This window comes from Rhododendron vialii, chromosome 11a, assembly GCF_030253575.1.
Source record: "Rhododendron vialii isolate Sample 1 chromosome 11a, ASM3025357v1".
In the NCBI taxonomy this organism is placed as follows: Eukaryota; Viridiplantae; Streptophyta; class Magnoliopsida; order Ericales; family Ericaceae; genus Rhododendron; species Rhododendron vialii.
Window position 1 is genome coordinate 15,374,770 of NC_080567.1, and position 13,579 is coordinate 15,388,348.

At 36.1% G+C, this 13,579-nt stretch overlaps 2 protein-coding genes across 22 annotated transcripts in view; one reads left to right on the plus strand and one right to left on the minus strand.

Annotated features, from left to right (window-relative positions):
- Nucleotides 1–13,579, plus strand: part of LOC131308591 (formyltetrahydrofolate deformylase 1, mitochondrial-like) — a 64,980-nt gene that overhangs the window by 46,634 nt on the left and 4,767 nt on the right. For 5 of the 21 annotated variants that reach the window (XM_058335543.1, XM_058335547.1, XM_058335541.1 and 2 more), the window contains exons 1-7: nucleotides 7,937–8,089; nucleotides 10,108–10,285; nucleotides 10,876–10,988; nucleotides 12,681–12,831; nucleotides 12,938–13,011; nucleotides 13,098–13,257; nucleotides 13,480–13,578. In XM_058335543.1, the coding sequence (XP_058191526.1) occupies nucleotides 10,136–10,285; nucleotides 10,876–10,988; nucleotides 12,681–12,831; nucleotides 12,938–13,011; nucleotides 13,098–13,257; nucleotides 13,480–13,578 (747 nt within the window). In that variant the 5' untranslated portion in view covers nucleotides 7,937–8,089; nucleotides 10,108–10,135. Of the gene's footprint in view, nucleotides 1–7,928; nucleotides 8,090–9,121; nucleotides 9,223–9,706; nucleotides 9,901–9,939; nucleotides 10,037–10,107; nucleotides 10,286–10,875; nucleotides 10,989–12,680; nucleotides 12,832–12,937; nucleotides 13,012–13,097; nucleotides 13,258–13,479; nucleotide 13,579 lie in introns of those variants that run through there. The other 16 variants (XR_009194493.1, XR_009194494.1, XM_058335550.1 and 13 more) reach the window with 11 other exon arrangements.
- On the minus strand, nucleotides 1,844–6,006 carry LOC131308588 (beta-amyrin 28-monooxygenase-like). The gene is made up of 4 exons (XM_058335536.1): nucleotides 5,280–6,006; nucleotides 4,280–4,573; nucleotides 2,420–2,607; nucleotides 1,844–2,306 (listed from the first exon to the last, which is right to left on the minus strand). The coding sequence occupies exons 1-4, from the start codon at nucleotides 5,962–5,964 to the stop codon at nucleotides 2,016–2,018; spliced, it is 1,458 nt and encodes a 485-aa protein (XP_058191519.1). The 5' UTR covers nucleotides 5,965–6,006; the 3' UTR covers nucleotides 1,844–2,015.

Consider the following 13,579-nt stretch of genomic DNA (forward strand, 5'->3'; position numbering starts at 1 on the left):
AAATCTGTATGGATAGCACAGCTCTTCCGCTGAATAAATCCGTTGGCTTATTTTTTTTCTCCTTTTTCAAATCTTTTTTGCATTAGGGGTCATTTGGTTAAATAAATTAAGTGGCTTATTTTTTTGTCTTTATTTAAATTTTTTTCTCATTTGTTAGTTTCTTGTCAATTTTTTTGAGATTATTGTTTCGTCATGATGAAAGGAATCTAAAAAAATAAAAAATTACGATCGAAACCTAATTTTTTTGAATAAAGACAAAAATAAACTAATAAACCAATTTTTTCGTCTTTATTCAAAAAAAATTAAATTTCGATTGTAATTTTTTATTTTTTAAATTTCTTTCGTCATGACGAAGCAATAATCTCCAAAAATTTGATGAAAAACTAACAAATGCGAAAAAAATTTTGAATAAGAACAAAAAAAATAAACCACTTGACTTATTTAGCCGAACGGCACCTTAGTTTTTTGTCAATTTTTTTTGAGATTATTGCTTCTTCTTGACAAAAAGAATCTAGAAAGTAAAACAATTACAATCAAAATCCAATTTTTTTTTGAATAAAAACAAAAAAAATTGCTTATTGCCTTGTTTTTGTCTTTATTCAAAAAAATTGGATTTCAATATTTTTTATTTTTTAAATTCCTTTCGTCGTGACGAAGCAATAATCTCCAAAAAAATTGACGAAAAACTAACCAATGCGAAAAAAAATATGAATAAGGACAAAAAAAAATAAGTCAAATGACTTATTTAGCTGAACGGCCCCTAAGTAAACTAGGACTTTTAGTTAGGCTAAAGTTGCGCCAAGGAGTTTTTAGGATTTTTGGGTTTTTTCTTTTTAATATACAAAAATATTTCCGTAAAAGTCATAATTTTTTACTTTTTCATTCGTCTCAAACGAATCAATAATTTACAAAAGTTATACTCAAAACTAACAAACATTAATAAAAAAAAAATTGAATAAAGATAAAACAAAACAAATCTCAAAAATCTTATCATAACTTTGTCTTTTCTTAAAAATAACACCAAGTAGTAAAAAGAGTAAAACTTTAACCCCCAAAGAATACTAGAGATTGACTTATTCACGAAGTCACGCCATCTTGGCCGTCCATTTCTGCTTTGAACGGTCCAAAGCTGAAATGTATGCGTGTAATTTACCTCCGTAAATAACTATTCACGAAAAGCTCCGTTAAAAAGGTATTCTCATAATACTACTATTGATTACTTTATTCTTATATTTCCATACTAATGAAACAATTGTAGTAGAGATTAAGTACTTGGGTATAAAAGTTGATTTTATTATCTCATAGCTAATAAAATGCCATTTTTAACAGGAAGAATTTATTTGAAATTCATAGTACGACTTTAAGCATTGTATAACCTGCAAATAAGTTTTTGACTATTTATTTATTTGTTGATAAAAGCTTTAGGGATGAAAGTACAGGATTAATCTTGTAGATAAAAAAAAACTACGAATATGTAGAAGCAAAATACAAAATAATAATATTAACTATAAAATCTTAAAAGTTGTAAATACTATTTTGACCTAGTAATTAAATATAAATGTCAAAGTACACTTGAAATATATTTAGTGTTTATATATATAGAAAATTATAACGCTAAGAAAACATATAATTTTTTTACGAAAACGTATATATAGGGCCCTTGTTTTACAATCGTGCCTAGGGCCCCATGTTTATGGTCGAGCCTGGTTGTTTTGTTAGATATATGTTGATATTGAACAGCCATAAACAACCTTCTTTTTAAGTAGAGAACTGATAGAAATTAATGATAATTTGTTCTATATATAGTCCAAATTATAGTTTCATATATAAATTCTCAGCAGGACTTTTGTCGATTTAATTAGGCAGCATCCATTTTCTCCAACATAGTTTTAAGTACAATATACATTCACTAATCCTAGAAACATATCCCAAGCAGAGCATTGAACTCTCACAAACAGTACAACAAACAACATAATATTGGTACATAAATACTACATTAGCTACTAAGTGCTAGGTTAAGTTTCATGAGCCGTGAGGCAAATCGGAAGACCATTTTCAGGAGACTTAAAAACTATCCTGTCATTTGGTATTAATTTCTCCCAGTGGAACTTCTTCACCAAATTATAGATGAACACGAGTATCTCTTGCCGAGCGTACTCTTTCCCGGGGCACATCCGATTCCCTCCACCGAAAGGTACGTATGTGTATGGTGCAGGTCCGTTTCCTTCAAACCTAGACGGATTAAATTCATCCGGATCTGGGAAGTAGGCAGGATCTTTGTGAGTTGAATGAAAACTCCAACAGATCTACAAGTACATAACAAATTGAAAAGAATTATTATTATTATAGTAGTAAAAATTCACCCACATAGACTAAATTCTATTGTTTAGAATACAAAATCAAAATTAAGCTTAATTACCTTCCAGCCTTTAGGTATTGTATAACCAGCAAAAGTGAAGTCGGTTAAAGCCTCTTTGAAAGCTATTTGTGCAGGGGGTGCTAGCCTCATAGTCTCACACACTACATTCCAAGTATACCTCATATTTTGAATGTCACCCCAAGTTAGCAGCTCTCCTGGCCCTTTGGCCTTCGCAATTTCCATTATTTCTGAAAATACACAAGCAAAAAAGATATTACATACAGATTTGAATGCAAATGGCTGGTACTGACCATTGGGTTAGAAGCCTAGATTGCGTGTCCCTATCTCATTTTAAGTGGCACACATGTTTAATTTTGAAGTTTGTAAAAGCAGGGGTGATAAACAATCTGTCAAACCAACCGAATAGGTAGTTGATCAAGCTTGGTTTGAAAATTTAATGAGCTTGAAAAATATGTTTGAGTTTAGCTAGTTTATGAAACGAGCCGATCTTAAATAAGCTTTAATCAAGCCAAGCACGATCCAATCTCAAGTAGTTTGAACTTTTTATACTCCATAATAAGCCGAACGAGCCGAGTAGTAACTTGTTCAAACTTGGTTTGAAATCTTAATGAACTTTAAACATTTGTTCAAGGTTTGTTTATGTAACAAAGCAATCTTAAACAAGTTTTAATGAACAAACACGAGTTCAGACTCAAGTAGCTTAATTGGTTCCTTTAGCAGCCCTATTTAAAAGTCGATCTCTAACGCAACACTACTTGACAATAAATGAAGAGGTCTCTCATATTATTAAGTGAGCTCTAATTCCATACATACTCAAGCAATGTGTGCAATGTGTGAGTAATCTCTAACACCCCCTCTCACGTGCAACCAGCCGGATTTAGGCCTATCACATGTAATCACTTTTGAGTCTATCTTTGAGCAACCATTTTTTTTAATTTTATATAGTCTATCATCGTTGAGCATGTGCTATTCTAACTTTCAATTTTGTATGGAACGGGCCGCTCTGATACCATGTGATAACTTTATATCCAATACATAATCAATTAACAATGAATAGAGATATCCCTTATGTTATTAAGTGATTTTCAATCCCATACCTAAGCAATGTGGTACAATTCTCTAATAAATAGTACTAAGCCTACATTAATTTATAGAGGAAAGTCTTTGAAAATAGCTTTGGAGGATTAGTTTGTGCAAAATTTGTTAAGCATCACTCCGTAGCTATCTTAGCATGAAATTCATGACTGTCAAACAAATCACATGAAACATAATGTCGCAAATACAAATAAAGCCATGCTGAAAAATATATAAATGTCTAAAGCCTTTAAGATTTTACCACTTTAAATAGAATGTAGTGTAGGTCTGCCAAAGCAATAATTTGTACAACATGCTCACGGGGCAACGTCTAATTTTGTAGTGTAAAATGTCAATTCATCCAATTGCCAATATGTGGTCGTGGTCCCCATTTTTACCCTTGCTGGTTTTTTGGGTTTCCGTTGTTGTGGTGGTGATAACGAAGGGCGTTCCGAGTCAGCTTGCGCATATTTCAGACTAATCTTTACAACTCCTCTCACAGCCGTTTCATGCGGCGTCCCAAGAGTTGTTGGGAAGGAGAAATTAAATCTGAGACCTTAAAATAGAGCAAGCACCTAAGTTTCAGGCCAAGACCACTTGGCCAATCTCTCGGGGTTCAATCGTTGCGTTTGCATACTCTATTATAAAGAAGACGTCCATAAAGGCCGGGGCTAAATATTTTTAGATGATTTCAACAGCTACCATAGCATTTGGACGATTATTAACTACAACTAAAGATTCTGCAAATCAAAGTATGAAGTTTCATGGTATGCACAGCGTCAAACATGTAGAGAAAACACAAGAAATGGATTTTTCATACGGTACCTTTGAAAACCTCTTGATAAACATGGGGAAGCTCTGCGAGATATTTGATAGTGAAGGTGAGTGCCATGGATGTAGTTTCGAAGGCACCAATCATTGTGCCCAATATCTTCTCAGCTGTGTCTTCTACACTCCTGAATTTTCCATTCTCATCTGGAGTGAGAAGATAGCCCGAAACTAGATCAGGGATACTCGGATTCTCTTCCTTCTCGAGCCTTGATTTTCTCTCTTTGATGATCACCGCAATCTTCTCGCGGAGGAACCTAGCATCTTTTATGGCCTTGCTAAATGTTGTCCCTGTTGTAGGAAGTAACTTAGACCCTTTCCACTAACAACTTTTTCCATTTTTGTTCTTATTTGAATTTTTTTCACGTTTGTTAATTTTGCGCCTCACTTTTTAGGTTATCCAATACTTCTTGTCAGGATGAATCAGAAAAGTAAAACTTTTTACTTTTATCCAAATATTTTGGAAAATAATCAATTTTTAGCAAAAAAAATTGACTTTTTTTACTTAAAAGTGGATATTTTTCAAAATATTTGGATAAGAGTAAATTTTTTTACTTTTCCGAGACGAATCAATAAGTCACAGAAATTTGGTGCAAAACTAACAAACGTAAAAAAAAATTCAAACTTTTAGAAAAAGTTAAGTTAATTCCACGTGTGCAGAGCTAGAATAACCCTAACTAGAACGAGTGTATGTAAAATCAATGCTAAAACATATTTTTGATGTGAGTATTTGTTTGTTTTATTTGCTCGGCAAAAGAAATTTATAAATCTTTGAAGAAATTATATGGTGAATGAACGGACCAAGGGCACAACGGCAATCGCAACCCAAGACCCAAGGAAGGAAGGCCAATTACCGAAACAAAACGAACCACCAGAAAACATTAGGGACTTTCAAATCTTGGTGCAATTAGCAAAGTACTCTGTGAACTGGTAATTATGTACAGGGGAGGTTTCGCTCGACTCGAGTGGGCAAGAATTTGTTTTCGACGGCACTTACCTGGAAAATCTATGGGCACAGACGTTATCCCAGCCAAAACACTAGCAAATCTATCGTGAAATCCAGCCCAATGCTCAGGATCTTCGATACCTGCCAGCAATTGACAAGCCAACTCGAACGTGTATTTCTTCGCCATCTCATAAACCACCACTTCTCTCCCGGCCTTCGGCTCCCATTCCTTCCTTATAAGCTCCCTTGCTACGCGATCCATGGCAGGTACGAAACCCTGCACTGCATTCGGCTTAAGAAACACTGCGATCAATTCCCTAGACAACTTCGACTTCACCACCATGGAAGTGCTGGAGACGGAAGAGTCAGAGTAAAATAGCTTGTTGATAGACTTTGGCCACCACGACGCAACTAATTTGCTCTCGTTGGAAAACAAGAACTTGTTTGCTGCAGGACCACAGAAAAAGACCATGTCATGCCCGAACAAAGAGGTTAGGAATACATCCGAGGAGTACTTCTTTCGTCTTTCGCTTATGAACTTTTCTTGGCGGGCCTTTCGGAAGAACAGGAGGAATTGTAGGGTTTCTCCTATAATTGGATATCCCACTTTTCCGGGGGGAAGATTTGCGCTACGAGATTTGTGTTTGGTTAATGTGAAAAAAGACCAGAGAAAGATGAGAGTGAGGGATGTGCAAAGTAGTAAACCAGGCAAAGGGGAGAGGGAGAACAGATCCATGGCTATTTTGATGAACAATAGAGACTGAGAGAGAATGATCAATAGCTTTGACGAAGTTGATTACGAATTAGCAATATCCATTGCCATGCCATATATACGCTACATTTTTTGTTTTTTTTTTTGTTCAGTCTTTTTTGAATTAATCAGAGCATATGAGTTTTAAAAAGTAAAAAATTGTCTCCGAAAGCCAAAAAAATCAGAAGTCCATCCAAATGTGACGCTCTGTAGAAAATATAAGACAAAATTTTCAAATGTGACGCTAAACAAATCAAAAGTTCTATGTAGATATAATATATATTCAACTCTTCTACATCTACAGAAATCTTTGTGATCAGAAAATCTTTCCCAGATAATGCTTAACATGAACTAATAGTAATTGTTTATTTTGACGGCAAAAGGTCAATAGATAAATAGCAACGGCATTTTTCTAACAATAATTAATGCTATGGACACTCTAGCTGGTGAATGTCATAGATTTTTTTAGTACTGCATCATTCATCATGGTGAGCAACAACTGGATACTTTTAGACAGTTTTTTTTTTTTGATTAATTTGTAAGGTATAGAAAAAGGTAATTGATTTTTACACTTCGGTCCCTTTTTGATAATTGCACTTAACTTTTTGTCAGTTTGTAGTAGAGGTGGCAAATGGGCGGGTTAAAACGCATCGCGAGTTGAATACTAACCTTCGTAGTGCAATAAAATTTACTCATAAAAGGCTAATTATGTAAACTTACATACAAGAACACAAAAAATGAGTGTATATAGTTGTAAAAAAAAAAAAAAAAGAGTGAGAAAATCTCTCCCCTACAGAATTCTGAATTACAAAGGGGTTTTTACCGGCCAACCCTTTTTTTAGCTTCGTCTGTAAAATAGTCTACTCCCATATTATTTTTACTCAATATAGTCCTAATTCATTATTTCAAATAAAAATAACTCTCACTTCACATAATATAGTTTTTTTTTTTTTTGCCACGGCGATATACATCAGCAGGAGTTAGTGGGGGTGTTAGAGTTAGCACGGGGAGACCAGAAGCTATCCATAGCCTTGATCCTCTAAAGGCCTGCCCTCTGTGGGACTCGAACCCAAGACCTTTCACAAAGGGGAAGCAATGACTGACCAACTGCACTAAGTTCAGATAGCGCAATTCACACATGTAGTTCACATAGCCACACAGTTCACATAGACTCAACACATACTTAAATAAACAATTCACATAAACAACATACATGACCTCACCACACACAATTCACATAGCTCATCACATAGTTCACATAACTCCAACCCAAACTAAAATACATAATTTAGTTAGACAACTCACACAATTCACATAGCCTCACAAAATAATTAACATAGACTGATCGCCACATAACATCACCTCTATAATACACAGTTCATATAGCCTAACTTAATTTTTTTTTTAATTCCAGCTAAACTCAAGCACAAGTTTCAAAAAAAAATGTGACGGGAGAGAAGAGCCCTCCAAATGTCTTTTGATGAGACATATGTTTTAGTTTTTTTCTCTTATTAAAAGATAGCTTCACTAATAACTAGGCAGTCTAATTAATTAATTAATTAACTAGGCAATCTACTTTACGAACAATTTTCTTTGTAAAAAATAACGTTAGACACATCAAAATCTTCTGGTGGTTTTAACTTGTAGATCCAGAAAAAAACGGAAATACAACATAAATTGATATCAAAATTAGTAACAGAGATTATTTTTCAATTGGCCCCGTTTGTTAACCCCCTTCGGCCTTGAGATTGGACTAACAATTTCAATGACTTTCTAATCCCTTTTTTGATAACTCAAAACTATTCCGAACTATGAATTCTAAAAAATTAATAATACATTTTAAAACTTGGTATTCATAGTTTAATTTCAACTCATTATCAATCTCTTTGCATTATCGATCTCAAACCGGATTAAATCCTGACTTGGGGACTCTCTCTCTCACCCACACACACCCACACACGACACCCCATCAAACACGGTATCAATCCGCAGAAGAGTTGGATCCGCAACTGTTGCAAAGAGACGTTGACACTACATAACGCCCACTCTCTCTCTCTCTCTCTCTCCACCATTTTTTCCTGGTATTCTCTACAGTATCAATCCCTCTGAGGTTAGGGTTCTCACTGTTCTTCCCATGCATTGTCATTTCACACTTTTTATCGCATTTTGTTCACTGAATGACCGGAAATTCTTATGCTGACGGTTGAATATATTGTTTTGACAAAATTCTTGTTTTTTCCAGAAGTTAATCTTTGCGTTGAAGTGTTGAAAATTTCTTGTCCAACAGTTGTTAGGCTGTCTTTTTTTTTTTTTTTTTGAACATTGTTAGGCTGTCTTTGGATCGATCATTTGTAGATATGTGCAAGGAAATCCGTTTGTGGCATGCCAAGAGTAATTAGTTTGTAATTTTTGTTGATTTTGATCAAGTTGAAGCCAGTTGTAGTGGACAGCAATAGCAATATCTTTGCTAGTTTATTTATTTATATACTCCTTGAGTTATTCATGTTAATAGAGAAACAAGATTGCTTTCTTTGGTTCGTTGCTGCTGGGAAAATGGAATCATGCTTGTTTACACCGCGTTTTTTGGGGCTAATTATACCTATCTTATCAGAAAATGGCAATCCAATAGCGAATATGATCAATTTGGGGGAAGAGAGGGGATGCTTGAGAATTGACTAGGAGGAGGATGGGAGATGATGGAGGAATTTGAAGAGGGAAGTATTGATGGGTAGGGTTTTAATTTCGAATTTGGGAGTAGGTTGGGTCAAAATAGTTTAGAACTAGGTTGAGTTAGGGTGGTGGTGCGGTGGTGGGCGGCGATGGGGGGTGGTGGGTAAGAGAGAGAGAGAGAGAGAGAGAGAGAGAGAGAGAGAGAGAGAGAGAGAGTCATGATTAACAATCCCTGTTAGCAATTTCCGTTATCAATTTAACGGAATTTGACGGAAAGGGTCTATTTGAATAACGGAAGTTAACTTTGGGAGTTAAATTGTTTTTTTTGAAAGTTTGGGAGTATATTAGACATTGTGTGTAAAGTTTGTGGGGTATTTTGAAATTTTCCCATTGGGGCTGTTGTTTTATTTATTCCAAACGATTGGCTTTTAGGTACCTTTTCTCTTCATGAATCTTAGGCATGATTTTGTAGACTTTGGAAGCTTCCAAAAAAGGACTTTGCAAAGTGCTTGTAAGACATGAAAATTTGAAATTGGAGAGCCAGCTGCTACTTGTTATTGGAGCATAACCAAGGTTGAATTTCTAAAAGTTCTCTTCAGTTGCTGTCATATCTTTGCTTTGCTTATATATAGATACCAATGCTAACTTGAAGGCCTAATGTTGTCATAAGTTAATTTGTTGGCCTAATGATACCCATTAAAAGGTTAGGATGAAAGTTGGTGTTTTTTTCCTACCCACTCCCTCTAATTTAAACCCCCTCTTTGGCCTCTTGGGATATTTTTTTTTGTTTTTTCCGTCTGATATGATGCAGTTTGGTGGTATGATTTACTTACGGTGTGTGTGTATGTGTGTGTATAATATGTATGTGTGTGTGTGTGCATGTTTGTATGGTTTTTATAGTTGCTAATTTGAGGGTTCCGTAAATCAGGCGAGCCGTATTTTTCCGTAGGTGATTGCTTTACTGATTGTTGTTGATGGTGAAGACACAAGTTATTTTACATCCAAACTCAAAGCTTATTGCGAGGTTCATCTCTACCGAATTTATTCGGAATTGCAGGTTATGGTTCATGATAGGGTCAGTTTGCCTCATCTTGGTGTCCGAAACAATCCTGGCGTTTTGTACACCCACAGGCCAAATGTCAGCCCTTAAATTAGTTTCCCTTGCAATCTTAGCCTTGAATCTGAATCCAATGGTTGAAAATGCAGGGAGTTCAAATACTTCCCTTGTTATATGGATATACACACACACAGGTACATAGTAAGGTTTATGTTTAAGGATGTGTCCATATGTGTGTATCGGCATGTGTGTGGCAGTAAATATTTACTTTAGCTTCAGCTTTGAATTGCTGTTTCTTCAGTAATTACAGTGTTGATGGCTTGCAATTAGGTTCGAATTTCTAGGGGGTTGATTTGTAATGCGGGCAACTTTCATTGTTTTAATTTTTCTCCGTGTGTTAGGGCTCGGAAGTGCATAGAGAGATAGAGCATGAGCCTCCTCCGAAGAGTAAACGCAGGCTTACCTCAAGCTATTGGATTTACAAGAAGACCCTTCAAATCTCTTAAATTCGCTGGCGAGTCCCTCGACGCCTCTGCCTCCCCTGCTCTCCTCCATGGGATTCACGTCTTCCATTGTCCTGTACGCCCTTCTCTCTCTCTCTCTCTCTCTCTCCATATATATACACACACACACGCACACACACACTTATATTCTAATATATACAGGGTGAACAACAATTGGTGCTAACAAATGTTGGAAGTTGTGTCAAAAGTGATTTACAATATTACACTAATACGAGACAAAATTTTACTACTATTTTTATTATAATATGAAATTATGAATTAACTATTTGGGCAACGTAATAAAATTGCTCACTCAGAGCTCATTTTTACCCACTCCCTAACTTGCACACCCCATGTATTCACATTTGTACACACGGAGTGTGTGCCCAACCTCTCTAGTATATATATGTGTGTGTACATGTATATATATTTGTGTGTACCTATGTATGCACACAAAGGTTTATGTTAGGTATGTGTCCATGTATGTGTATCGGTATGTGTGTAGTAGTACTCATTTACTTTATCTTCAACTCCAAATCACAGTTCTTTAGTAACTACAGTTTTTGATGGCTTGTTATTTTCTACTCCCGCCATTATGTTCTAATTTCTGGGTTGTCGGTTTGTAATCCAGGCAACTGTCATTGTTTTTTCATTTTTCTGATTTAGGATGTGCTCGGCATTGTGGCAAAGTTATCCGAGTCTATAGCTTCAAGAGGGGGAAACATATTGGGTGCCGACATCTTTGTCCCTGAAAATAACCAAGTCTTCTATTCCAGAAGGTCTGTATCCCATCATTACCTGCTTATTATGTTTACTTCTGAATAGCGCACATTTTGTCGGTTATCTAATCTTCAGAACGTAAAACAAGCTATTCTAGTTCGTCATTTTTCTACAAAACTGTGATTTAGACTTCAACTGCTTGTGAATTGATTGTTTTTGTATATGTCCTAATATTTTCCATGGTTTCTTTGTGCGGTCATTGCTCAATACTGTCTTGTGATTGTTTTAGTAGGGACTGAACACTATTTTGGTTGAAGCGATATCAGAATTGAGAACTGGACCTTTTAGTAATTTGTCTATGCTTTATAAGTGTTTCCGTAAATTTCTATCCATAATGAGTTTAAAGAGAGAGAATTGAAAAGCGTAGTTCGAAATAAGTGAGGCTGATGGCATAATGACCCATTCTTTATTTGAGGTTAAGGAGCAATGACAGGAGTAAGGCTGTCAACTTGAGGCCCTGATAACGGTAATTATTCGTCAAAGTATAGGAGTCCGGTCTGCAATTGTTTATCTTTAGAGGAAGAATGAAAGGGAATTTTAGTGCTTTATCAGGCGACACTTGGATAAATGGATTTCAATTCAGTGGACATGGGGTTCTAGTTAGTAGTTAGTGGTAAATGCATTTGAGAGTTAGTTGTTTATAAAGATGGACTAAAGACCTAAGGGTAGGCCTGAAGTTTATATCTTTCATTAGTATCCTTGAACAACTATTGTTCTGCTGTAGTTGATTTAGAATAAGTACTTTCCTGGTAAACTGATGATGATTGACGACAACTACAAACATAGGTAGGCCCATTGTCGCTCATCTCTCGTGTTCTCTCCCGTTAATTGATTAATTAATTCCTATGGAAAAGCAAGTATTCGGATTAGGGGAATTTTCGTTGCTCTGATGATCCCTTCTGCCCTTCCCACGGGCGGTAAGGTATTTAATCTTCTAGATTACTTTCAGTAGTTCTTCCACTGCCTCTTGGTCCACCTATGCCTTCACTCCCATGGAGTCCTCTATCCTCGTCCGAGAACTTGTTTAGAGAAGATTTCCCAAAGTGCAACAGGTCTTTCATACCAACTTAGCTACCTGGTGCTGCTGTTGGCATTGGGTCCTTTCAGTTCTCCCTTTAATACCACAAACCCTGTCGCGCCAGGGTTGGGTCCTCTCAGTTCTCCCTGTAACACCAATGGTAGCTAGTAACAGAATTGTCCCATGATGTGAATTTGAAATCTGTACATGCTAAGCATTCAAATCCTTACATGCATTCGATTGATACCTAAAACGTGTATAGAGTCAATACGAACTGATGGTATTCTGTTGATTGAATCTATGTCCGGCATAAAAATCACCTTTACGGTTACAAACATGAAGTGTGAACTATGCCTTCTGCATAAAATTCAATCGTTAAGGCCTCTTCCTTGTTTAAACGCCAGATCATCACAAAGAAACTGGAGCGACCTCATACATCTCTACTAGATATTGTAAAGAAATAAGCCACCGGTTCTTGTTTAAGCAAACATCATTCCAATCAAAGATGTGACTCCACAATAAAACAAGTAAAGAAAAAGGTTTTGACTTGGTGATGGATAGTCTGCTGCTGATATGACATTCCACTTTAGTCTGTGGTGACTAGGTGTCATGAGGCAAACGTTAAAATGTGATGCATTGAAATCTGACTATGCTATTTGATTTAATTTGGCAGTGAATTTGTCTTTGATCCTGCTAAATGGCCACGGGTGCAAATGGAAGAGGACTTCCTGAAGCTGTCAAAGATGTTCAATGCGATGAGGTCCGTTGTTCGTGTGCCTGCTCTTGATCCCAAATACAAGATCTCAGTTCTTGCTTCAAAGCAGGTGTAATCTTCGGTTGCTCTACTTTGCACTTTTATGAATCATGTGAACCATGTGGCCTAAAGCTTGTAAACTTTCACTTACTGAAGCTGTTTTCATATTGGTGCAGGACCATTGCCTGGTTGATTTGTTGCATGGGTGGCAGGATGGAAGACTCCCAGTGGATATTTCTTGCATAATAAGGTGGACATAGTGTATTTCCTTACCCATTTCCCCCATGTTTTTGGATTCGTAATGTTGCTGAAAATATTGCATCATCTCCTTTGTAGTAATCATGAAAGAGGATCAGACACCCATGTCATTCGATTTCTTGAAAGGCATGGAATCCCATATTATTGTTTGCATACAACTAAAGGGAATAAGAGAGAGGCTGAGATATTGGATTTGGTACAAGATACTGATTTTATAGTCCTTGCCAGATACATGCAGGTAAACCTAATTCTGAGATAGCCAGATCCTACAATTATCTATCTCCTTATCTTTCTTTGAGCCCATTAATGATTGGGTTACTGAGTGGAAACATTCTTTACATGCTACTCTGTTATTCTTGGTGCTTTTCCGCTGCTTGTATAATTGTGACTTGCGCACAATCATATGATTTACTTGCACATTGCTGTTTTGGATTGAGAACCACATTTTTTATTTATGCAGCTATTATCTGGAGATTTTTTAAGTAGTTATGGAAAGGATGTTATTAACATCCACCATGGTCTTTTGCCATCATTCAAGGGCGGGAATCCATCTAAACAGG

Coding starts and splice junctions, on each gene's coding strand:
- LOC131308588 (XM_058335536.1), bottom strand. CDS start 5,964: ATGGATCTGTTCTCCCTCTCCCCTTTGCCTGGTTTACTACTTTGCACA. Junction 4,574..5,279: donor TGTGCCCATAGATTTTCCAG/GTAAGTGCCGTC, acceptor TTCCTACAACAG/GGACAACATTTAGCAAGGCC. Junction 2,307..2,419: donor CAATACCTAAAGGCTGGAAG/GTAATTAAGCTT, acceptor ATGTACTTGTAG/ATCTGTTGGAGTTTTCATTC.